A 25,991-nucleotide genomic window follows, 5' to 3' on the forward strand; every position below is an offset into this window, starting at 1 on the left:
AAAGTGCATTTTCTCCTGCAGGCATCCAGCAGTGTGCAAACAGAGACAACAGCACTTCAGCTGCTCGTATCTTGTCTTTGTGTGACACTGTTTGTACGCTAATTATGCTGTTTAAGTTGTTTACATTATGGTACTTCGTTTATGTTTTGCAAATAAATAAAGGCACCAATCAGAGGTTGTAACGGTTCAACTTTTCATTCATTGTCTCTCACACAGTGAGAGGAAGACATCCATCCAGCACAGCATTGCTGTATTTTGTATGCCAATATTGTATCGTTGTTAACTGCAATTACTATTGAAATTTTAGATTATGAATAATTAAATAAAGTTGTCTGCCTGCTTGATAATCCGCTAAAAGTGACTGAAAATGAAGTTTTCCTTTGGGGACATAATTTGGATGTGAAAAAACTGTGAATCAATCACAATATATGTTGTCGCAAAATGTCTAAAACTGGAATAACATCGTCCTGTGGGGCCTTCTGGTGATTCCCACACATACTGTAAAGTTAATGCACTTTACTCCCCCCTCTCTCTTCCCCTTCCCCTCTCCCCTCTCTTTTTAACACACACACCTGAGGCAGCCTACATCCGATGCAGAGGTGGCACAGCCCGTGGATGGTGTGCATCACACCTCCTCCTCCTCCTCCTCCTCCTCCTCCTCTTCCTCCCCCCTCTCCAGTGTTCAAGTCCGCAGCCAACACACACACACTACGCCGCTGGCTGTCCACCTGGACGGCCGCTCTGCACCCCGAGTATCGCCACAGCTTCCTCTGTGCGGCCGAGTGCGTCCTTCTGGGGCTGCGCTCCGGCGACTGGGTGGACTTCAGGGTGTTGTGGATCATCTCTACGCCGACAGCTGCCCACAGAGAATCCGTGGTGCCGTTCGTCTGGCAGCGTGCAGGTTAGAGTCCGGTTGATGTGGCTCTTGATAATAATATTTCCAGCAAGTTTTTCACCTTGCTGGAAAACAAACAGGAATCTGTTGTGGGTAACAAAAGCGGTCTTTGGAGATTTCCTTTCAGCCAAACTGGCCCCAGTCTGCATCAACTCCCCCCCAAATGATTCAAGATTCAATTTTCTTGTCCTTTCTGCAAAATTGGTATCACGCTGCCGCTGACCTCCAACTGCACTTTCTTTCCTTTCACAGTTTGTGAGTAAAGACTCCAGTCATCAATGTACAATCCTGTGAGCAAGTTCAGTCTACAGCCGTACGTCTTTCTGCCTTGTCTTCAGTTAAATCTTCCTTTCTTCTGTCCTTCTGTCCTCCTTTCTTGCATCCGTCCTGCCCTGTCACACACCGTCCAGCTCCCTGCTCCGTGGCCTGAACAGCAGAAGTTGCAGCAGCGCCTGAGATCAGCTGTACGAGTGTGAGGCGGCGTCATGGAGGCGAGACTGGCGCTGGCTCGGCCTGCTCGGGCCACACTGTAGCTCCTGGCAGGGGCGCTCATGGGAACTCTTCAACAGCAGAAGAATAGGAGGAAGTGCCTCCCACCGCTACCCCCCCCCCACCTCCTCCACACACACACACATACACACACACAGACGCACTTACGCATACCTCGCCACCCTACAGCCAGGACAGCTTTGTGTGTCTGCCCCCGATAAGGCCGGTTTGCTTCCTGAGTCCACACTGTGAGGCTGTGAGAGGTGCTACAGGCCTCAGCCTCTCAGATATACCGTCCTGTGTAGTGAATAAACTAGGTGGCACAAGTGAGACATGTATGAATAATAGTGTGAAAGGCAGGATTTACAAAGGGAGTAGCGGGGAGGGTTTTGCTGTAGCAGCAGCAGATCACACGTTCACTGTGAACGGAAATGTTTGTGATTGCTTACGACTTTTTGGTTCTGGAGAATTTTGATGACCACGTTTCCCCAAGAAAAGACAGCAGTATTGTTTTGGAGTCACACTCACACATGCAGCAGTTCCCACCACGTCGGACTCTTTCCACCGTGGCTCTCACACTCTCCGATCTCCGTCCAGACATTATGCTTGTTTGTTATGTTTTCAACTTCCATATTTCCTCTGCTTTTCCTTTGAGTTGCTCCCCCCTCACCTCCAGCCACACAGCACGGAAACCCACAGGTCTGTGAACAACCCCCCACCCCACCTACCCCTCTTACAGTTATCCAAACAGTACCTTTGTTTTTTTGTTTTCAATGTCTGTATGTCTGGGAAACGAGCTGGTGATCTGCAAAATAATAACAAAACACCTCTATAGCGCAGAAGGAGAAAAGTCTGTTAAATTAGGACGAACACAGTGGCCAGTCTAACCCCGAGTGGCCCCATTAATTCCCAGCTTGCCTCTTTTTTCCTTTTAACGGCTTGGATGTCTGGCTCGTAGAATGAAACATGCACAGAGAAGCGACAGAGAAAGAGCGGGGTGACCGAGGAGCAGCGCTGCACTAGTCTGTACAACGTTAATAAAGTGGCAGAAAAGGCCGTTGTCTTAAGATCCCTCTTTATGCCGGTCGTAATGGCAGCTTTTCCCTGTTTGCCTTTTCAAAAGGGCGAGGGTTACCCGTCAAGCACACAAAAAACATTTTCTCTCTCTTTCACGCTGCGCTGTTCACCTCTAAATAGGCAGAAGGACGGATTAGAGAGGAGAGAAGAAAGGGAGAGAAGAAAGCATGTCTTAGGGAGAGGAGTGAAAGAAGAGTTTGAAAAGCTTGTCTCGGAGCCAGATGAGGCCAATCTGGTTTTTTTAGCAGTGTGGGATCTCTCTCTCCCTCTCTATCTTTTTTTTTTTTTTCTGACCTGAATAAACAGCTATCAAAGGAGGAGGCGTCTTCCACGCCAGTGAACACACAAGGCCGAGTTCAGGGTCGCAGCTCAAAGTTGCATTTTAAATTCAAAAGAGTCGAAGCTCAGCACACAGATTCACGGAGGAAAATGAACGTCTGTACGAAATTCATGAAAATCCATCTATTTATTTTTGTCTGGATATACAGCTTTGATACCGGTTCCTGATCTATACTTTTTTTCTATACTATATATGTAAAATGACATTACACCCTACTGTTCACATGTTTTATTTTCCATGCAGTTTAGAGGGGGAGAGTGTAAACCAGGTTATTTTCTGTCGCTACAATGAACTGATTTTTCTGTAAATACCTCAAGTGCAAGCTATCGCTAGATGCCTCATATGGCAGCTGTCATTAAACGGTATAATTTACCGATGTTCCCTAAACACCTCACAAGCCCTCCAGTTACTGCAGTTTGTGCAACTCAGACAGACATGTGGCCAAAATCTGTTGAAATAATAGTTCTAATGGAAGATTTACCTGAGTTGAAACGGAGTGATTTTATCATATAATAGCTAAATACTGAGGCTCACTGAAGCCCATCAGATTTATTCCTGTGTGAACGTAGCAAAGTACGTGTGTGTGTGTGTGTGGCCAAAGATATCACAAATTTGGTACTGAAAAACAAAGCCTTTTTTGATCGTAGACGGTAAATGGGTCGGTGCCATGAAAGCATTGGAGTTTGGTACTTTTGCCCGTTTCTGGACCAATGTGGCGGAAAAACTCACTGACAAAACACCAGCGCCATCTCTAGAGTCCGAGTCAGACATACGTCCTCCGAGAAAACAAGAGTAAAGACAGGGCGACATAAGGAAGGGCAAAGATCGGGTGCTCAAACATTTGAGGAGAACAGAGCAGGGTCAAGAGCGGCCAAATCCCAAAACACTCACAGAGGAATACGTTCTGGCAATAAAACAAACCATTCTTCGTTTATTCTGAGATGCCGGCCAGAAATTCTGACCTCCGTGTCCTCTCTGTTTTCAGCTCACCTCACCCCTTCCTTCCCATCCTTCCCAGCAGACAGTAGTGTCAGACACATTTACACACAAACGGTTAAAGAGCTAATGCTAGCTGACAGGCAAAGTGATGCGGGGGTGGGAGGGGGGGGACTATAGTTAATATTGATGAACATGAGCAGATGGTTTTTTTAATTTTTTTATTGTAGTTTATTTTTTTCACCCCCCTTTGCCTGTAAACATAATTGCTAAATGCTGATGTGGCACAACAACAGAGATGACCTTGTTCTTGAACTCTTGTTGTGACGTACGTCATCTGTTTTTTTTTGGGTGATCGTCGTTATGAAGTCAGATTCTCTCTCACTCACATATTGGAGATAAACACTCACCAGCACATCTGTGTTTACGTCTACTTCAGCTCCGTTTGACAGACAAAGTCAACCTGTTTACTGTGAATGCCTATAAAGTCAAAGTAACACTCAAAATAGAAAACTTTCAAGAAGAATTTTCTTTGAGTTTCATGTTTTTTTTTTCTTTTAAAAGAGAAAGTGAAACTTTCTTTAAATATCACAGCAAGAAAAAAAATTTTTTTTATTTGTCATCCCAAAATGACATTCGTGTGATTATTAATTCCAAATGCCACCAACACCGAGTTACATTATCTTCAAAAAGCAGCTTGTTTTTTGGGATTTTTGTTTTGATAAATTGGAAAGACATTTAAACCAAAAGCAAAACTGCAGCATCATCGTGGTGATTAACGAAATAAACAAGAACACTTATTGACGCAAAAATGCAGAGGAAAGATTTTGAAGTATGGTCAGTGAGTGGGAAAGCATTCTGGAAATAGCCTTGTGGGTTTTCCGAGGGACATTCCTTTGTGGATATCAAGTATTATCTTCAACATCTGAAGTTTCCAAAGCCTCTAATGGGCCCCGTGTAAATCACCCAAACTGTTCGTGTGCAAGGCCGTCATCAAACACTGAAAAATGTTTGAGCCAGTGAAGAGCGGGCAGTCAGTGATACCACAGAGCTTTTTGTCTCGTAGGGGTGACGGCCATGGTGCGACAGAGAGTGAACAGAGGGTAAAGAGAGGAGGAGGTGGAGGAGGAGGAGGAGGAGGAGGAAGAGGAGGACACGGCAGCAGTAAAGGAGGAAATACTGAGCGGTCTGGAAGGGAGCAAGGACAAGGCAGCAAAAAATAGATCCAGAGAAGCGGAGAAGAGTCTAAAAGTTTTCCATTCTCCACTAAATTAACTGCTGAATGTGCTTTCCCCCTCCCCCTCCCCCCCTCACACCCTCTTCAACTCTCCTGAGACTGCACCACACAAACCACACAATCATATGTTACTCTGATTCACCCGCAGATAAAGAGGGAGGAGGAGGAGGAGGAGGAGGAGGAGGAGGAGAGCGGGAGGGGAAAGGAAGGACCAGGTCTTTTCCACATGATTACCGGCCTCCTCGCTGCCTTTCATAACTTTAATAAAAAGCTGCTCAAACTCTCCACGTCATGAATGTCGTATCATTTTGTCTGCCGGCGATGTGAGGAATGTAATTACTCTAATGAAATTAAACACTTTGCTTGTGATACACAGAGTGCTCGAGACAGGGTTAAATCTAGTAGCAGTACATGGTGAGAAAAGTCATGTGTGTGTGTGTGTGTGTGTGTGTGTGTGTGTGTGTGTGTGTGTGTGTGTGTGTGTGTGTGTGTGTGTGTGTGTGTGTGTGTGTGTGTGTGTGTGTGTGTAGCACCTGCATTATTCTCCTCGAGAGAAGAAGAGTGTGTGAAAGGTGAAAGTGAAGTGAGCTCCTCTGTGTAATCCTGTACAGTCTGGCTTATTAGCTCCACAAACTCCGTAGGACCACTGCTTTCCACAGCGTTGACATCCTGCAGTGTTTCCACGGCAACACGGATGCAGTTTAGTGACACACTGATCTGCTCAATAGGTCTGACTGTCAGTCACTCCAGGACTCCAACTTATAATAGTCTCTTCTTTTTTATATATATAAGTAAAAGACCATTTGTGACAAACTACATCCCGTTTTGATGATAGCTGGAATCAAAGTTGTCACAGAGAAACAACAAAAGTTCTCACAAGTATTAAATTTGAAAATGTACCCGTCTATTACGCAACAAATAAAGTTTCTCTTAATGCATTTTTCAACAATCTGCAGTATTATTTAGTTCAGTCGAGTGTGAGACACAGATGTGGTTTTCGTGTTCACATTTTTGGATCTTTTCCATTCAGAGATTCTGTCTGGATATTTTGGTCCCACGTGGAAAAAAAACCCTGCAGAATAGAGAAGACTCAAAATCTTTTCATTACACACAGCGCTGCTGAAAACACCAGCCTTTTCTAAATTAATCACAGAATTAATACTTCAAGTAAAAAATGTATTCTTTAAAAGTTGAATGTAAAGTCTGTGGTCGCAAGAGGAACAACAGCATCAGTGGAACAGTAATCTACATTTTGTTGTTTTACATTAATAAGATTGATGTATATTAACTATATATACAGTATATCATGTGTCATTCACTGTCACTCATCGCCGACTGCTTTCAATAAAGTGCTGTTATGCTGAAAATATGTTGCACAGTTGGGTTGAAAACTGCATCCTAACCTCCCATTTTTAGTGGACAGTCTCCATTTGAACCTGCCCACAAAAACACCATCTATAACAAGTACCTGAATTATGGGATGCAACCTAAAAATACACCCAAAGTACCCATGTAGGAAAGCTGTTAGTTGCCTTTTATGTGCCACCTGACTTTTCCCACTGATGTTCAATAATGACCAGCTCGGTCTAATTATAGCCTCCCTCACACCTGCAATTTAACCAGCACTAGTGAATTTGGTAAAAGTATTACACATGTTGACATCATGTGTTAACAAAAGCCAGAGTCAATTTTCCATGAAAATCACTCTGGAGGTTTGCCACTTCATGACCGAGTAAGAATAAATGTGCTCCCGCAGCTGTAGTGTGAACAAAAGATGCAGAAGTCAAAGCCAAAAAAGAAATCCTACTTCTGGTGGAAGCGGCAAATAATTCGGGGAGTAAAGACCGATGCGCTCCTCTGAGTATTTATATATCTAAGTGTGACGTTAACACTGGTTTGGGACGTAGTGCTTCATATTTAATAAGCCAGTTTTAAGTATATATATCTTGACTTCTTTGGGTCAGTATCATTCAACATTTTTATTTTAATCCGGAGATTAATGCACAACTTGTACACTGGACCAACAATAGTTTTGACATGATAAATGTAACGTATTGCTCTTTGAGAAGAAGCCAAACTTTCTTGTTTTATTTAATACTTGTCTTGTTTTATTACTGAAAATGAAAAAGGAATGAAAAAAATCTCGTTGAGCATTCAAGCCTCAGGGAGGGCGGGACCTTGTGTTGTCTTTGACTGACAGCTGAGATGACAGTGGGACAAAGACATGATGTAAGCGATGCATCATGCGTGGTTTAAAAGCCAAAGGACATTATGCATATGTAACGTCATCTTTTTAGACAACAGCTTTTTACTTTGTTCGAGCGAACAAACTATCCGGCCTGCAAAATGTGAGCATCTATCAAGCTTGTGGTAAACTTTCCTTTGCTGGCCGGTACGATACACTGAGGTTCATGTATTGTATTATTTACGCAAAAAGCTAAAGAAGGAGGACCTTTAAATATGACACTTTGCCCCTGAAGTTCAACACAAGCTAGAAAAGTGAAAACTATCTGTCATCCGTCGTGGAGCATCGAGAATAAAGGAAATCCTCAAATGAAACTGGTCTTTAATCCAGTAAACTACTGAAGTCTTCACATGTAAATATATTCACGTTTCATGTCGTTTTTTGCTTTCAAGCAAAGGCTGACGAAAACAATCAGCATCACATCATCTGCTGTAAAATGGTTAAAAGTATCGTGTGTATTTAAACAGTTTCAGTGCTCATTCATTTATAATAATTAATAGTTACCTCACAGTAAAAAAAATATATATATATATATATATTCCAGACATATTGTGACAAAACTGAGAAGACATAATGTAAATGACGAGAAGCAGACACAAGAAGGACTTTAGATCTCCATGAATAAATGATTAAAACTAACTTCCCAACTCAAACCGCCGTTTCCCTCCGCATGCAACTGAGCTCTTTCATAAACAGTCTTTCGAGAAATGACATCTTGCTCCATTCACCGCTCAGAGCTCAAACGCATGATTCAATTAGTTGCTATGGCTGCCGAGAATGTGTAACATGCAATTCATGCAGTAAATATGGTAGTGAAGGCATGTTTATGCATGATGAGTTTGTAGGACATGGTGCAATGCCACGGGTCAACTACTCTCTACATATCAAAGAGGCCTATCCCTCCCTGCGCTATGCTAACACAGCGAAATTAAACACATAAGGATACGTACAACTAACAAAAATCAAAGGAAAAAAAAGTTTTGCGCCTGGATGGAGAAATACGCAACATAACATCGAACCAGCAACGATAGCAATAGAATTTATTAGACATGTCCATTCACTCTCCCCAAAATATCTCTGTTTCTCAAGTTCACAGACTCACACACACACACACAGCAGAAAAAGCCAGAGATGTAAGCTTGTTTAGGTTTTACACACATGCAAAGACAAAAAAAACAGTAAAAAAAAAAAAAGAAAAGGGTTTTATTCCACTTACTGTTAAGCATTGCATATTCTCAGGGCGATTGGTCTCGGGGGCAGCACCATGGTTTGACAGCACAGCGTCTGAAATGTAGACAAAGGAATCACGGGCTGAGACAGTGCCTTTGGAGCACATTTCTCCCAAACAGCCGTCCGGATGCACAAAAATAAAGTCCTCAAATAGTTCTGAGTGTCCATAAAAGTGACTCGAATAGATAACAACAAGCAATTACGGCAACAGTTGTCTGCAGCAGCCTTTCCTGGGCTGGGACTCAAACTTCAGAGCGCACATAAAAAAAAAACTAAAAAAAAAAACTAAAAAACAAACACAACAACAACAACAAAAAACAAAAAAACAGGCCGGCCGCATTGAGGAAAAATCCGGCAAGATGCGAGGATCTCAACAAACTGCCCGAGAGAGGAGTGGAAGCGAGAACAAGTGAGAGGGAGGGAAGAGGGAAGAGGGAAGGAGGAAGGGAGGGCTGAAGAAGAGAAAAGGAACTCCTCTCTCACTCTATTATCCGTCCGTCACAGGGCTCCTGGGAAGTTGCTATGGTTACCGGGACTCACGCCTCAGTGTCCTTTTAACTATCGCTCATAAAGGCAGCATTCAGCTTTGGGCCACAATGCAGATCTCCCTCTCTCTCCCTCTCTCTCTGCCTCTCTTTCTGTCTCTGGGTTTCTTTCCGTTATGTCCGTCTTGCACCTTTTTCCTTCTCAGCTTCTCCCCTTTTTTCCTCTCCGTCTCCCAAAACTTCACACAGAGTCTCCGGGTCCATCGCCTCCTCCAACCGCCACCACCATCCCTCCGTTTGATGTGTTTATCTGTCCTTTATCCCTCCTCTCTTTTCTCTACGCTTTCGTCACACCCCGACCTCCATCACCCTGGGAGACGTTATCCCTCCTCAGGCCCGTCCGAACTCCGTCAGCGCCGTCCAAAGAGCCAAAACATCAGTCAGAGAGTGTTCAAATGTTTGAGTGCACTCCAGTTAACCTCGTGAAAAGTTGTAACATCGACATTATACACATACTCTGAATTACCAATTTAATTAGCAATTAACTAAATTACAGTGTCGCTGATGGTACATAATTAAAATGTTTCCCTGCATTTTATTCTTTACAATAAAATAACGCTGGATTACACGACACTTGGCAGTAAAACATGTATTTGTAGGAAGGACCATCCTCCCCCACAAGAAAAACCCCACATCAGCCATTCTACAAATGACAAAAAAAAGGAAGTTTAAGTTCAAGTGAGTTTCAAGTATTCAGTAGTTATTTGTCTCTTGTCCGCTGAGAGCCGAGGAGGAAGTCAGATAACAAAACGGGCGATATTTCTTTCTCGTTTCCTTCTTTAAGACAACTTTAATTACTTTTAACAGCGACCGTGATCCTTCACTGAAACTAACGGAGTGGTTAGACTTGTAATCATGATAACAAAGAGTCCCTGAGCTTTATTTCCTTATCTTACTCCAAAGTTTGATCTTTTCCTGAACCTATCCAAGTCATGTTTGTGACTGAACCAACCAAACTTTAACACTAGCAGAAAATCCATCAGTGTTTATGTGAATAATTTAGGAGGGCAATTAAAAAGATCTTTTTTTCACGTATAGTTTGGAGGATATCCTTAAAACCTCTTTTAAGACATAAAAATCTTAATTTATCTGTTATATACAGATTTATTAGTTTTTTTTCATACTAAAGCCTTCATGTCTATAATAACATTGATTTAACTACACTACACTTCAAATTGAAGGTGAACACAGGGAATGTAAAAAGTTATTGTAAATAATCACCCATACATCGTTCTACACACTAAAGATTAGAAATCCAAGTAAAGTAAAAGAAAAAACTTTTTTTGAGTGGAAGGGAACTTTAAAACAGAACAAAGATTCTGCACACAGTTTTTACTTTCCAGTGCAAACCCTATAGTTTAACTCCAGCCATTTTAGTTGTCATAGTAACCCCAAGTCGGTTTAAAAAAAAAGAAGTGATTTTGTCACTGTGAATCTGAAACCTCCAGGGGTCCAGAGAAAAGAGAAGAGCTAACCTGGCTGGCATTAAGCCCAGAAGACGAGCCTTTTGTCTGGGTAAGACATGAGCGGCACAGGGCATATGAGGGTAGCGACTTGGAGCAGCTGGCAACGAGAAAACAGACAGCATGACTGACATAAAGAGAGGGGGAAGAAAGAGGAATAATAACAGACGGAGACAGCAGACAGTGGGAAAAGTATACACGAGACACATTCAAGAAACCAGAGGGGAAAAAAATAAATGGGTAGTCGAGTGGAGTAGAAGAAGATTTAAGAAAGACAGATTATGACACTAAAGAGAAAAAGAGGCAAATTAAGACACGCAAAAGACAAGAAATCAAAAGATGTTGGCAGTCTGTTGCTGTTGAGTCAGTCGGTCTCTGATTTGCCAGAATATAAACAGCCCTTGAATTTGCTCGAGTCCCTCAATGCGCCACTCACCCATTCACTTGACACCCAGCCGATCTTTTCACCTGCTGTCACCCACAAACAAACAAACACTTGCTGGAGAGAGTTGTTTGATTGTTGAAATGATTGTTTAAACTGCACAAATTAGCACAGCGTATAAATACAAGCACTGACGAGAGGCGAGGACGAGCGATGTGACTGGCAATCATGAAATATGGGGTGTTTCTGCCAGCTGTGCATGAATATAATAATGCTCAGTGTAATATTTTTAAGGATGTGATCATCACAATCTCAAAATGCTGAGATGGCAGAATACAAACTGTCCTCTTCTACTGAAAGACTTACTAAGAAAAATGCAAGATTACATTTTTCACTTCTTTATGTCTAATTTGAGCTGATAACATTAGAGCTGCTATGTGGAATGAGATTTTAAATAAAGAAAAGAGGCTTATTTTAGTCAAATCTGATTTAAAACACTGCAAAAAGTACTGGGACAGTGAAAATCTACATTCACTTAAAGGGAATGTAACTAAGGGAAATATTTCCTGTACAAGTTAATTACTTCACCTTTTATACGATTGAAGTTCAAGTTGATTTTTTTATTACAACACCAAAAAATACATCCTATAAAATATTGTGTATCTCCGAACCAGGGCCCAAACAAAAACAAAAAAAAGAGACAGTCCTCCAAAAGACGACCCAATTGGTCTTTTTGTGCAAGCAGCAAATTATAAACCGCAGCCACACCGTAGATGTTAAAGTTAAGCCTCTGGTGGTCGTAGAAATCAATAATTGAGTTGGCGTCTATAGACAGAGGATGGTCTGGGTAAGATGCAGACAGCCGTTTAGTGTTGCCATGACGACAAAAGTCGCATAACTTAAAGGAAGCAGTCAAGTCATGAACTCAACCCAAATCCTCATCTTTCCCTAACCGAGGGATTTTTTTTTAAATTTTTTTTTTACCAAACCCAACTAAATGGTGGCACTAAATGAGGAAACATTCCTGCGGGTTCTGTTTTCATCAAGTTTTCATCAAGACCCAAAAAGGTCCATGTAACGCACCAGCAATTCAAAATAAGCACATGTTTTCCGTAAAACAATACACATTTCTCAGTTTCCACATTCGATGTGTTGTCTTTGGTCTGTTTTCAGTGAAATATGGGTTTATATGATCTGCATTCTGTTTTTATTTACACACTACACAGCGACCTTTGTTTTAGAAATGGAGTTGTAAATATACACATCAATATAAAGTCAAACAGTAAATAGGACTGATATTGTGTAGTCTATCTTTAATATTTTAGATACGAGTTGCTGTACTCCTAATAATACGTTTAGTGTTGTTTTAACCTATTTTACTTCCACACACACACACACACACACACACACACACACACACACACACACACTGTTTACGAGTTGCTGTCCTCCTAATAATACGTTTAGTGTTGTTTTAACCTATTTTACTTCCCACACACACACACACACACACACACACACACACACACACACACACACACACACACACACACACACACACACACACACACACACACTGTTTACTTTACAAAGTGATTTCTGGCAATGGCTTGAAGCTGGATTGGACCAGTTTAAAGCTCAGTGAACATGCGTCTCTGAGCATGTCGGCTTCTACAATCTGACGTCCAACAACCAACGCGTTGCTGCAGAGATCACCGAGCACACATCCAAACCACCAGAGGTCTTTATACTGCGGCAGCACCGATGTCTGGTGGAGCATAGCTTCAAGTAAACACAGTCACAAGATGATGTTCCAGCTTCAAACATCCCTTCAGAAAAATATAGTGACATCAAGATGAACTCTTTAAAACTCCGTACAAAACATTTGTGAAAACATGATTGTGAAAAATTTGAATAGGATTTGCGCTGCTTTGGGTTGATGACGTTAACGATATCGACATCCGAGTAGTTTGGTAAATAAATGTGTGACTCAGTACGAGGTTGAGAGAATGAATGCAGCCTCAGGCTGTTTGTTTTGTTGGTCAATGGACAAAATTGACTGTGAAGAAAAAGAAAAGTGTGTCGAGTGATGCTGCAGCAAATGTTGGATCCAGCTCAGGTCTTTCATATTTCCTCTTTGACCACACAGTGTTGCAGTGTGTTGCATATTCCTTTATAACTATTTGTACACAGGTGCTGCCGTCTCATCACAAAACTTCTTAATTTTTCTCAATGTTAAACTGGCTTCAGTGAATGTTGATTCCATACGAGCAGTTTCTTTAAATGATTTTTCTATCAATTTTCAGACAAAAGCTCCTTTTACTGTCGTAAGATGAGAAAGATCCTTTAGGAAAGGTCGACCGGGCATCAGTGGCAATAAAACCTCAACGAATAAGTGCCATCGCTTACTTATTTATTTGTTTTTCTTTGCCACGTCGCTCGTTACGGGACACAAGCAACACGGAGAAACTTTGAGGGATCGTCGTGTTTCCACGATGGACGTCGAGTTTCTCTTCGCCATCATCTCGCTGAAACAGAGCAGTGACGTCTAAGAGCCAATTATCTCGTTATTTTTTCAGTCTTCACAAAGGGGGAAGAGTTTTTATCTATGTAACTATAGCAGGTAATTACAGGACAATTTAGCGAGAGACTTTTTGCTATTAAAAATCTGACAAATGGGCAGATGACCGGATTTTGTGCTGAAAGGACAAGACCTTAAGGATTACATAATTTAACCCAACATTGAGCTTTAAATGAGACTATTGCAAGACACTCATAAGAAAAAAAAAGAGCCTTGACAGGGACTTCAGGCATTTAACCACTTTTTAAGTCCCGCAAACTGCAACACAAATGTAGGACATACATGAATACTGTAGTAAAAAACATCTGGCCTGTTTAAGGATGCACAGGTAATGAACTGTGTTCACCACACATACAGGAGTGCATTTTATTTATGCTCGATTTATCTGCACACTATCAGTCAAAAGCATTTTAAATCACGACATAAGAGCACCATTCAAATTTAAATAACAGAGCAAGTATGAGATACGTTAGTGCCCTGATTCTGACTCATTTATTGCATGATGCCATGTAGAAAAAGGCAAGATGGTGACTTATGGGCAGTCTGATTGAACAGACAGCAGTGACTGACGCATTTCATTTCCTGTTTCTGTCTTGAGGAAGAAACAACAGCCAGAAAGGATTATGCCGTCTGTCCAGTCACTTAAAGTGTTCCAGGATTTGGTCCCTGATAGAGATTAGTAAAAAAAAAAAAAAAAAAAAAAAAGATTTGTGTTGAACAAGCATAGAAATGTTCAGAGACTGGGATGAATTTTTATATACAATCTAAATTGTTCCACCAAATTTCACAAATCATAAACTTCAACTATCATCAGTTTATCAGGTTCAGCAGTAACAGCTTCAATATGACACAAACTGAAGAAGAATTTACCAACAAAATCTTTGATTTCACCAGCAGGCACGAGAATCCTAAAAATCCTTCTGTCTTAAGGAACCAGTGTTTTGTTGGAGCGAATTTTTACCAGATCTGAACTCATTAATATGGATTTTTATGTAGTGGCATTGTGACCAAGCTGCTCGGTGTGTGTGCACACTGAAGGAGCACATTGTTCTCCACAGAGAGGTGTGAAAAGGTGCTGTGGAGGTTTTAAATAATTCAAACTGAACTGAAATCAAGACGATCACAACTGCAGCTCTCCGAAGAGGAAAACTCTTTAAAGGGTAAATATTGTGCAATGTTGGATTTCCATTTCTTTTTCTACAATAAAGCAGGTCCAGCTGCAGCATACACTGCTGCTCCACTGTTGGCTTTTCTATTGCTGCTGTTGTGGCTGTGGATGAGTTGTTTTCAGCATCATAACCCCTGAAAAATTACAGTCACTGTCAGAATTTGATTCATTTGGTCTGGTTAACACTTTTAAAGTCTATAAGAGCTGCAGCATTGAATCATTTTATCCCAATTTTCAATTTAGCATAAGGCAAAACCGGAGCATGCCCAGTTTGTATTCACCCGGCCAGCATGGGAATGTCTCACCAGACACCAGATTTAAAAACTCTATATACTGTAAGAATACAGATTTAGCTGTTGTGAAAGCATTAATCAGCATCATGTAACGGGCGTTGCAAATGAAACGCATTGTGAAATAAAGGACCTTTAAAAGCCGACCGTTTAAGGAAAAGAGATTAATTTCTTTTAAGAATATGAACATCTGCATATCTGCAGAACCAGATCTGAATATCTTCCTGTCTATCTTCCCTCCAGTCTCGCCCACTCAGTCCCGCCGACCATCTGCAGACCCAACACGTCTGCCCATCAGCGAATTGTTGATGTGAAATCACTTTGTGTCGATGACAGCTTAAGCTCTCCGGGTTCATTGCTTCTGACCCGGACACGTGGAAGCGACCGCCCACTTCCGATTAAAGTCTGTGCTATTTCTGAAGGTTTCGCTGTCTGCGGAGATTCACGGCTGTGATGCACACTCACGGCCCGACCGCTCCTGGTTAACATCTGTCTGAGCCTCTTGACAGCTTCGTCGACCCGTTCGGTGAATTGTTATGAGGGCGAGACTTCACTGAAAACAGGTTGTTTTCTCCGCCGACATGCTGCTTTCTTATTGCAGGAGGAGCAGCGGTGCTGCTAATAACAATAATGAAGCCTCTGTTCTAGTCCAACGCTCCTTTAAGCCACGGCATTGTGACAACAAGCGAAGTAGATAAATGTCATTCAATCATCATTTATTTCCTAATTATAGCTGTGCTGTTCCTAACCTGGCAGGTCAGGTTTAATTGACCAGGGATGAATAAGTAAAGCTGAATACAGAATAAAAGGTATTTTAACAGTCTGTATTCATAAGCCAGAGAAGCAGATAAGGTTTCCTCTGAAATCAAAAAGCAGTCAGACTATAAATTTACATTTGAGTATACAGCCTGAGTCTTACTTGACCGACTTGTCAGAGATGTTATAAATAACTCCCGGCCGAGTTTTCCCTTGTAGGAAGGTGGTCTTGTGAGTAACCTGAGTGTGACGTGTCCACCGTAGTACACGTCAACAGAGATGATCCAGCTGCTATAATCAGTCATTAAGTGTTTCGATAAGCCCAAATTTCAGTAGAAAAGCTTTACAAATGCTGTGCACCATGTTCTTCTGTTAGACTAAGAAACCGCCGGTTGTTTTCTGTTGTTAATAAGGCGGTTCATGAAAAAAAAAAAGTATATTTTAACTAGCATTATTAGATTATTACATTTTATTACATTTCTCTGTGCTCTAGCACAGTCACAATATTACTTATTACATTTTATTTCAGCTCAAAAAAAATACACATTTAAATAATTGAATATCCAAAACGAGTGACGTGAGGCCGACTGTCAGCTTCAACTAACTAAAGAGCTTTAGTTTACGAGGAGAGTTTAGAGTTGCGGGCCGCCATGGTTGTGTTATTATATAATACAGTGTCAAAAGAGCAGAATGTGTAGCACAGTAGCACAGAGCTGAGAGCTGAAAGCACAACCTATTGAGTCAAAAAGCTTCACTTCGGATCAAGTGGATATCAGCCTTGGGTCAATGTTAACCTTCGGAGCATCTGCAAGGCACGTCAGACATACATACAATTACATACACACACACACACACACACACACACACACACACACACACACACACACACACACACACACACACACACACACACACACACACACCCTACTGAATTCAATTTATAATACATTCCCCCTCCCCCACCATGTCCAACCTCTCCAATATAAATTAATCACATAGTGTACGTTTTAATCTGCTGATTTAAAGGCGCAGCTCGCCATCTGGAAAAGCTTGGCCGTGCTTACGGACGGTTGGGACAGTGTCTGGCTTCCCCGCCCGTCCCCTCTGAAAAGTGAAACAAATGCACGTATCGTGCAGATGACACACTTTTTTTTTTTTAAGCGCAAGACCCAGTGGGTGTTCTGCTATTTTTTGCTCCCATGCATACACAGACCACCTGACCCACATCGTAAGCTCGTCAGAGCGAAGTGCATTAGCCACGGTCAGAAACACACACACGTACATGTCACCGTGGGTCAGCTGTCTCTGCTGACACATTATACGCTCGCCAAATAAGCAGAGCGAAGGGAGAGTTTCTCCAACACCTCTTTCCCCTCTTTGTTAGCAGAAATGAACGGGCAGGATGTGGCTTTAAGCATTTTAGGCAACTTCAAAACTATCCCATTATCATAATTTGTGGGTTTTACCTTCCTTTCATACTCGACTATTAATATGTTAATATATATACATTTTCCTTTTACAAACCGACAGAATAAGCTCTGAATACACTCCAAATTAGATTGAATATCAGTGTATCCTGCATTGTTTGTATTTCTAGGTGTAGAACAGCCTTTAAAGCCCTTTGCACAACGTCACTGTGAGCTTCCTAACACGGCAAAACAAAACGTGTCCTGAAAAATCAGCGCTAATTGCGCCGTCACGCCTTATTTCAAAAAATGTTGTTCAGCTGCCAGTCATGCAAGCCCTCACAATTCAGCCTCTCAACTCATGTTAAGTGAATTCAGATGGCAGCCCTTTTTATTGTAGCCCGACAGTGTAATTAGCTGTCAATGCTCAGCAGATAGGTTTTGTTGTGTAAGAAAAAAAATAAACTCCGCCTGAGCCACAATGGTACCAGAAAGTAAAGACAGGCATGACTTATGACTTTCTAAAATGTATTCTGTATAATTAGTAGGAGGAAAAAGTGTATTTTCTTTATAAAAGCAGTGGCAACATCAGTACAACTTATTAGAGGAATAACAGTCTTTTCTTAAGATTTTGTTTTTGGCCATAACAGATTTCTGCATTTACTGTGTGATCCAAAGCCAGCCTTCAATTTTCCTTCCCATTAGGTCAGGCTGACGCTGCATCATGTGTAGATGGAGCTGCCAGCGTCGTAGTCCAGCGTAATTCTGGGATTTGGCCTGACGATGGGCGGCCTGTGAAACGGCTCAGGTCTCTGAGTGAGGGATTAGTGAGGCACACTGATCCAAACGGTGCACCTCTGGGGAGAGCCTGTGCACATTAACAAGGATTAACTAGCAGACCGGTAAAAGACTTGATACAACAGATGATTTTTGCTAACAAAGTTGGACATTCTTTCAAAGTGGATACGGCATCATAGCACTGAGCAGTGCGTCTGTTTACATGAATAGGGTTTGAGGTCGAAGTCAGCCAGACAGATATTTTGGTTCTCAGCCTCTGGTCAGAGTTAAATAGTTGTGACTTCAGCCTGGTTTGCCTAAATGACCTAAAAAGGAACGTCTGCATCGCATTGCAAGTATACGAGAAGTACCTTATCTTTTTGTCCCTAAAATAAAAGGCATTACACGTATAGGCTGGTTAGAAACAAGTACTTTAGTCATGTGATACCGCAATTCATGTTGGAAAGTTAACTCTGAACTCTTTTCAGATTACATTTATCTTTTCATCTTTGTATGTTTATCTACCTAATATGAAATCCTTCCTTATTCTCTACTTTCTTAAACTTAACTCACTGGCAGGGAGGATGATGAATAGTAAATACCATCTAATCTAATCTTTCTACATAACCTTGGATAACTAATATTTGTATATCATGAGCATCTACAACATATTTTCTCTAATCCGTGTGAAACTCCTTCCATACTGCCGGGTGAAAGATGGCACGCAAAACGGCACCTCTTCAACCCGGGGCTCGAAAGAACAGCCGACTTATGCAGATCTTGAGTCCCATAATTCCCCTGAGTGCCGCACAAAAACAATGAACAAAACAAAAACTGTAATCATCCAACACACACAACTATCCACATCTCCTGCAGGACAGAACCTCCCAGCGAGAACACAAATATTACTTTGATACGAACATGAAACAATAAAAAGTTTCCAACTAATGTCTTTCAACTCACCTTAAAAAGAAACTGTGTCGTAGGGATCAATATTTTTTTTATTAATTTAACATGAACAGTGAAAGATGTTACGTCTAAACAGTTGGTGGTAGATTCACAGTTTTTGAGTGCTGCCATGACATCATCATTTGACAGCAGAAGTTAAAAGACAGATGATGACATGCAGCAGAATGATCATTTGTCTTGGATCCAAAGCATGAAAAGAACACGGCGAGCCTGCCAAGCTCTCCGTCTGCCCCGAATCACTCCAATTATTTCAGGGTCGCCACACATTTCTGCACCGCACACTATATACTGCAAAAATCATGGCCTCGTATGGGTGAACAGTTACTGTTCGATCAACCTGTTTGTTTAATGAAGCCTTCCTGCATTTTGAGTATCAGGAAACATGGAGAGAGAACTAACAGAAAAAAGAAAATGGGTGAAGATGCCAGAGTGAATGACAAAGTGAATAAAAACACAGGTGAGATCGAGAAGTGTGAAATTAAATTGACAGAGAAAAGGCTGAAGGATATTGAGAAACACTAGACAACAAGCTAGAACTGGACGGAGGGAGACGGAGGGAGAGAGGATGGAGGCTCGCCGAGTGACAGTGTAATGAACGAGGGTTTGGTCGTTTCCATGTTAGAGCATGTCATGCTGCAACAGTGCCTCCATGGCCTACATTCTGCCAGCTGGCACCAAACCAGTGCATGCATGAGTATGCACCGTCCACTCACACACATAAAAGCACGGAGCACACAGATCCGATGAGACAGTAGTGGGGCAGCGTCGCTGCCGGGAAAGATGAAAACGTTCAACATTCGTTATTACAGCCGAGCATGCGGCTTTTCCCGTGAAATAAATTCTCTCTAAAACTTCCTGCACGGCTTTGGGCAAATCTGCGGAATAGTTAAACACCTTCCAGCCCGTCAGCACAAACAAAAGCTAAAATCCCCGCTGGGCTGCGAAACCCCCCGAAGTACAAGTCAGGATCCCCTCATGCAAACACTACGTAATGGTTTCCTGCTGGCTGAGTCTTGTCCAATCTGATACCTCTGCCCCAGTTCCATCCACAGAAGAACAAAACTAATTTTAAAGTTGCATGAGGCAGATTAGCCTGGTTCAGCCAAGCGGTGTAAATTGGGATGGGTTAGCTGGCGTCGTACGATATCACCGTCGGTCTCATAACCCAGAATGAAATTATGTGAATATGCAAAGGAAAGTCTGTGTCAGTGAGTCCAGGGAGAGCTGTGGTTGTGGGAGGAGGGGGGATAGAGAGAGTCCGTGGGAGAATGAAAAATAGGGTCGTACTGATTTCTAGGTGCATCATAATCCAATGCCTGGGCAGGCTGAGCTCCTCGGGGGGGTCTCACCACGGAAAACAAATTTAGCCCGGCAAGGAAAAAAACAAATATGATGAGAATTGACAGATTAGCAGCGCAGGCAGAGTAACAAAGACAGATTAAAAGTAATATCAGCAGCAATGACAGCCCACAGACAGGAAATAAAAGGAGGGAAGATAAGAGAGGGAAAAAAAAAAAAAAAAGTAAAAAGAGATGAAACGGCAGCCGGAGATGGACGACACGTTTCTACAGCATCTTGCAAAACAAACTACGCTGCAACACGCAACTTCCTACAGCATCCCTCATGTGCAAAGGAGTACAAGTCAAGTATGATCACACAGACATAGTACTCACCTAGTCCAGGATGCCCTGACGGCCGGCACAGAGAGGCATAACTCCACCACACACACACCTCCACCAACACCAACTACGAGTGAGTGCAAACATAAGTAGGAAGAGAAGGAGCACTCAAAAGGGTGGAAAAAAATAAATAAATAAATAAAAATAGAGCTTTCCAAACCAACGTGTCTGTGTGTGTGTGTGTGTGTGTGTGTGTGTGTGTGTGTGTGTGTGTGTGTGTGTGTGTGTGTGTGTGTGTGTGTGTGTGTGTGTGTGTGTGTGTGTGTGTGTGTGTGTGTGTGTGTGTGTGTGTAAAGGGAGATCCAATCCAGCAGCGGTTGGTATGGGCGAGCTCCGTCTCCCTCTCTCTCTCTCTCTCTCTGATGTGTCAGGGTTTCGTCCAGACCCCTCCCTCCTTCCCTCCTTCCTTCCCTCCTTTCCTCCTTCCTTCCTTCCTGCCCACTCCCTCTCTCTCTCTTGTCTTTCCCTTGTTTGCTCCTTCCAATCCCTCTCTGTCTCTCTTTCTCTCCCTCTCTTAATCCCTCCCTTCCCCAGTGGCTCCGCCTCCCAATCTGAGGTTTGATAAGAGACTTTAGAGCCGCTAGTCGAGCCAACACAGACATGTGAGAATATATGTTACAGTAAGTTGTGTTCTTACAGTTGACCTTTTTCTTCAAATGTATTTTGACACACTGTCCTTTTACCTTTTAATTCTCTTTTGATTGAATCATTTTGTAATCTATAATAAGCCCTTTTATCCACTTACTTCTAATGACACAGATTGTGACATCAGTGCAAACGTTCCTAACAACCAGAGCTTCATTACTGGGGGGCCAAAAATAACCAAATATAGCCTGAAAACAGATTTAAATGAAAATCATCTGATCAGTGAAATAAGCAAAGAAGGATTGAACGAGTTCCTGAAAAGCAGCGAGGTTTGAAAACATGTAAACTTACCGACGGTGCGGTCGTTGTTTTCTGTCGGCACTTTAAGATGCTTCTTCCTCCCCTGATCTTCCCCGAGTAGGTAGTACCATCCTTGAACCTCCTGGAGCACACACACACACACAGAGCGACTGAGTGTGTGTGTGTGTGTGTGTGTGTGTGTGTGTGTGTGTGTGTGTGTGTGTGTGTGTGTGTGTGTGTGTGTGTGTGTGTGTGTGTGTGTGTGTGTGTGTGTGTGTGTGTGTGTGTGTAGAAGTGCACGTCACACATGTGAACATGTCTGCATGATTGCCGACTTTAAGCTCGGGGATTCAGTCTAATGAGAGCAGAATTTAACATGAATCATCAATGTGACAGCATAAACATTTTGTACGAAGGACACGTACACAAAGCCAAGGGTGCACACGCACACACACACACACACACACACACACACACACACACACACACACACACACACACACACACACACACACACACACACACACACACACACACACACACACACACACACACACACGCACACACACACGCACACACACACACACACACACACGCACACACACACACACACACACAGGCTCAATTTGTTTTTTCCGTCGGGGCGACAAACACGAAACACACACAAACTCACACACAATGCTTTAGCTTATTCCAGCAGCTGATGCCCCGACTTTGGTAGTTCTGCCTTGTGAGATGGTATGTGTGTGTGCGTGTATATGCGTGTGTGTGCGCGCGCGTGTGTGTGTGTGTGTGTGTGTGTGTGTGTGTGTGTGTGTGTGTGTGTGTGTGTGTGTGTGTGTGTGTGTGTGTGTGTGTGTGTGTGTGTGTGTGTGTGTGTGTGTGTGTGTGTGTGTGTGTGTGTGTCTGCATATGTGTGTGCATGCACAAGTGGGTTATGTATTTGCAACTACTGCATGTGTGTGTTCAATAAAAGCATGCAGGCTGTGCAGAGGGTTTCTGATTTGTAATCCTGATGATGTGAACACAGTCTTACCTACAAGGGCATCAGCCATCATTTTACTGTCACACATTTACACGCACGCACACGCACACACACACACACACACACACACACACACACACACACACACACACACACACACACACACACACACACACACACACACACACACACACTACCAGGCTCCTCTTTTGTACTAAATAATGTGATGCTGTGGACGGTGACATAAAATCTCCATTTTAAAAGCATCTTATCTGAGTGGACAGATTTCTGCAGGCTGTGGGACAAGGGAGGAGGACGGGCAGGCAACTTGTATAGAGGGGGGGAGGGGGGTATGTCCTGAAAGTCAGGGAGGGATTTATGCCATCGTTCAATATTACCCTGCACATGTGACAAAAGGGAGACATATGAGAGAGATGAAAAGAGAAAGCAGGGAATGAAAGATAAGTTAAAAAAATAAATAAATAAATAAATACAAAAAAAGGGTGCAAACAAATGACAAGATGTGACAGGCAAGTGAAGCAAGTTAACAAAAATAACACTCATAAGCCCCCAAAATGCAGCTGAGGTAAAAAGCAGAAGACAGAAGAGGGAGAAACAGAAAGGGTTTGGCTTTCAGGATGGGTTGAACGAAAAGCATCAACAGTGGAGAATAACGGATGTGGCGGGCGGGATGAGAAGACATAACTCCCCATGAGTCAAAGCTAAATCTCTCTCATTAGCATATGAAGCCAATTAAATATTCAGGGGGATAAATGTTAGAGGAAGGAAGCCGTAAGCCCGAGCAAAACATAATTTCTTTCTGTTGTTGGCTTTCTTTACCGACGTGGATGTTAATTGAAACAACAGAAAAGACCGACTAGGGTGAGAGAACAGGAGGCTTTGTAAATTCTCAGCTGTGTTCATGCTTGTTTTTCTCGTTTTAATAATTTTGTGTCAACTTCTCATTAAGTTTCTTTCAGTGTCATCTTGAAAAGTCAAAATTAAAGTCACGTAGTGTCTAAGCTCTCGTTAATTACTGTGAAAAGCTTCTTTTTCTGCAGTTAGGAACCCCAGAATGTAAAACATTAGAGCCACATCATCATCTGGACATCTTAAGTATATCTTTACTTTATACATTAAAAGTAATATATTTACTTTAAAGTCTATAAATATCACCCAACTGCTAAAGCTAGATACCAGGCATTTGTTACTGCACTAACCACAAAAAACATGGATTTCCTTTTTAAATGTGAATATGCAGCTTCAGGAGGAAAATGTGCACATCTGCAAAGCCAAAGAACAGACAGAAGGATAAATGAGAGCTGAATAATTAAACGGCCGAAGGGAAAGAGCTAAGAAAAGCAGATACCGTCCCGTAGAGGCGAGGACGACCTCTTCCTTCTTACTCTGAACCTTCGGACGTCACGTTCATCTGCTATCACCTGCAGTGTGGAGGGGAGCGACCACGGGCCCGTGGTCATGTGGTTTATCTTTCAGTCGGTGCACCACCTCCTTCCACACCGAAATATCTCAAACAACGAATGAACGGACCGACTTTAAAGTTTGACATTAGAGGTTGCATCCCCCTGAGGTGCACTTTTTTTGTTTACTTTTAATTAGAACAAAATCGAAGCACGCTAACACTTAAATTAAACATTATACCGCATAACTTAGCCTCGTCATTCAGAGCATGCAAGCGTGCTGATGTGAGTTTAGCTCACGGCACAGCATGTAAAAACAAAGAATACCGGACGAGCTGTCGACTCTTAATCTCGACGGCTCAAACGCAGACAGACGAGAGGAACCGACTTCGTTATTTTGTGACAGGAAACAACAAAGCGAGTCTTATTGTCGTCGCGGTAACAGTGACATGAAAGATCTCCCGGGACAAACTGTTTGTTTGTATTATGGCCAAATAAGACGCCAGAGGACATTTAAGTTGTATTTTTTTTTTTTAATACTAAAAATCAATGAAAGAAAGAAATTCTATTCTGTGAGACTTGAATAAGAAATGTGTGTTTGACTCAAACCATGTCAGCAGAGAGTGACTCAAACGCTGCTGTGCTGTAACACTGGTAACCCCAAAGTGTTTCCTCCAAAACTATTGAGGTCACTGGAACTCATTCACACCGAATTAAACTCTAGAGATTCATGGTCTGCTAGATAGACACACTCAGACAGACACACAGACACTATGTGGAAGTTGAAACGGGAAGACTGTTTTACAGAACGTCTTTATAGCTGTAAGCTTCGTGTTGAAACTTACCTTGTCTGGATCCATAAGGGAGCGAACACCAAAGCTCATGCAACCAAGCAGCACACTCATCCTGTTGATACAAAGGCAGAGAGACAGACAGAGAGAATAAATGAGTGGAATAAAAAAAATATCAGAAAATTCTCCTCTGTCATGCCGGTGTGTCATCTAACCCAGGTCAGACACCCGAGATGTGTTTTCATCCTCCAAAGATGTTAAATAAAATACATCAAACAACAAATCCAAGCAAATTAATATGATTTTATAGTGTTCAATTGATGTCAGATTTTGTCATGCATAATCTTGTCCCACAGGTACGCATCCTCATTTATAATAAAACAGAAGGCATACAGATTCATCCCTCAAGTGAATTTGGGAAAGCTGGAAGCAGAATTAAACTATAATGAAAATGACCAAAACAATGACAAAAAAGACTAAAGCTGTGAAAATGTGACGCTTGGGAAATATTTCTCCCATGAAGAGTAAAACTGACATCGGACAAATATATTATCACTTAGTTACGGCAGCCTGTGCCTGGTGCTGATGGAGGATGTTTAATAATGCATACATGAGAAAAATAGTTCCGGACAACCTTGCAGCTGGACAGGAGTAATGCAGCGGCTGCTACTGCTGCTGCTGCTGCTGCTGCTGCTGCTGCTGCTGATGATGATGATGATGATGATGATGATGATGCTGGCCAACAGCAATACTTAATTCCTGAAATGTTTCTTGGCAGCATTCAGTAGAACGAGCTGGTGACCAGAAACCACAACTTCCATGGAATCCAGACTCAGCGGTGAGAAACTTTTCAGCAAGAACAGTCAGCCGTCAGTAGAAATGAGCATCTCGTATACAACAGACAAAAGCTCCGTTGTCTTTTTAAATTCAAATAAACCCCATGAAAAAAAAAAAGACCAAAATCAATAATCAGTAGCAGAAACCAGAAGCTTAATCTTTTGTTTCATAGACTTTCATTGTTGCCCACAAACTTTTGAGTAAGTTTCTCCACGCTGGCACGTCTGAGTACTCGAGGCTCTGATCTATATGTTAATACTAACATGCTCACAATGACAATACTAACATGCTTGTGTTCAGGAGTTCACAATGTTAGTTGAGCATTTGAACTTAGGACTAAAATACAGAATAGGCTGATGGGTCAAATGTCATTTGACATTTTCGCGCAATTTGGCCACAAAACAAATTATTGGACGCCGAGATGACTCGCTTCTCTAAAATGTTCTGGTTGCAAAGGGAGAAGTCATGAAACCATTAAAGTTAGAATTCATTAAGATCCTTACAAACGTGTTAAGTTGTGTACAAAAGTGTCCTGAGATTTTTCAGTCGAGACCAAAGTGGTGGATTAAACCGAGCAAATAACCAAAACTCAGTGAACAGACGTCAC

At 42.1% G+C, this 25,991-nt stretch overlaps 1 protein-coding gene and 1 long non-coding RNA gene across 7 annotated transcripts in view; one reads left to right on the forward strand and one right to left on the reverse strand.

Annotated features, from left to right (window-relative positions):
* The window catches only part of rgs3a (regulator of G protein signaling 3a), a 121,565-nt gene that overhangs the window by 81,218 nt on the left and 14,356 nt on the right, over positions 1-25,991 (reverse strand). The window contains exons 7-9 of one of the 6 annotated variants that reach the window (XM_069715262.1): positions 24,602-24,662; positions 21,402-21,492; positions 8,436-8,503 (exon numbers count right to left, since the gene is read on the reverse strand). In XM_069715262.1, the coding sequence (XP_069571363.1) occupies positions 8,436-8,503; positions 21,402-21,492; positions 24,602-24,662 (220 nt within the window). Of the gene's footprint in view, positions 1-572; positions 1,343-8,435; positions 8,504-8,932; positions 9,201-10,469; positions 10,489-10,893; positions 10,931-20,459; positions 20,635-21,401; positions 21,493-24,601; positions 24,663-25,991 lie in introns of those variants that run through there. The other 5 variants (XM_069715265.1, XM_069715264.1, XM_069715267.1 and 2 more) reach the window with 5 other exon arrangements.
* LOC138630755 (uncharacterized) overlaps positions 1-25,991 on the forward strand; it is a 103,796-nt gene that overhangs the window by 36,250 nt on the left and 41,555 nt on the right. The window lies entirely within an intron of this gene.

This window comes from Brachyistius frenatus, unplaced genomic scaffold (genome assembly GCF_029030835.1).
Source record: "Brachyistius frenatus isolate BFR_SWC_R1_liver_20210118 unplaced genomic scaffold, ASM2903083v1 Contig_140, whole genome shotgun sequence".
Lineage (NCBI taxonomy): Eukaryota > Metazoa > Chordata > Actinopteri > Embiotocidae > Brachyistius > Brachyistius frenatus.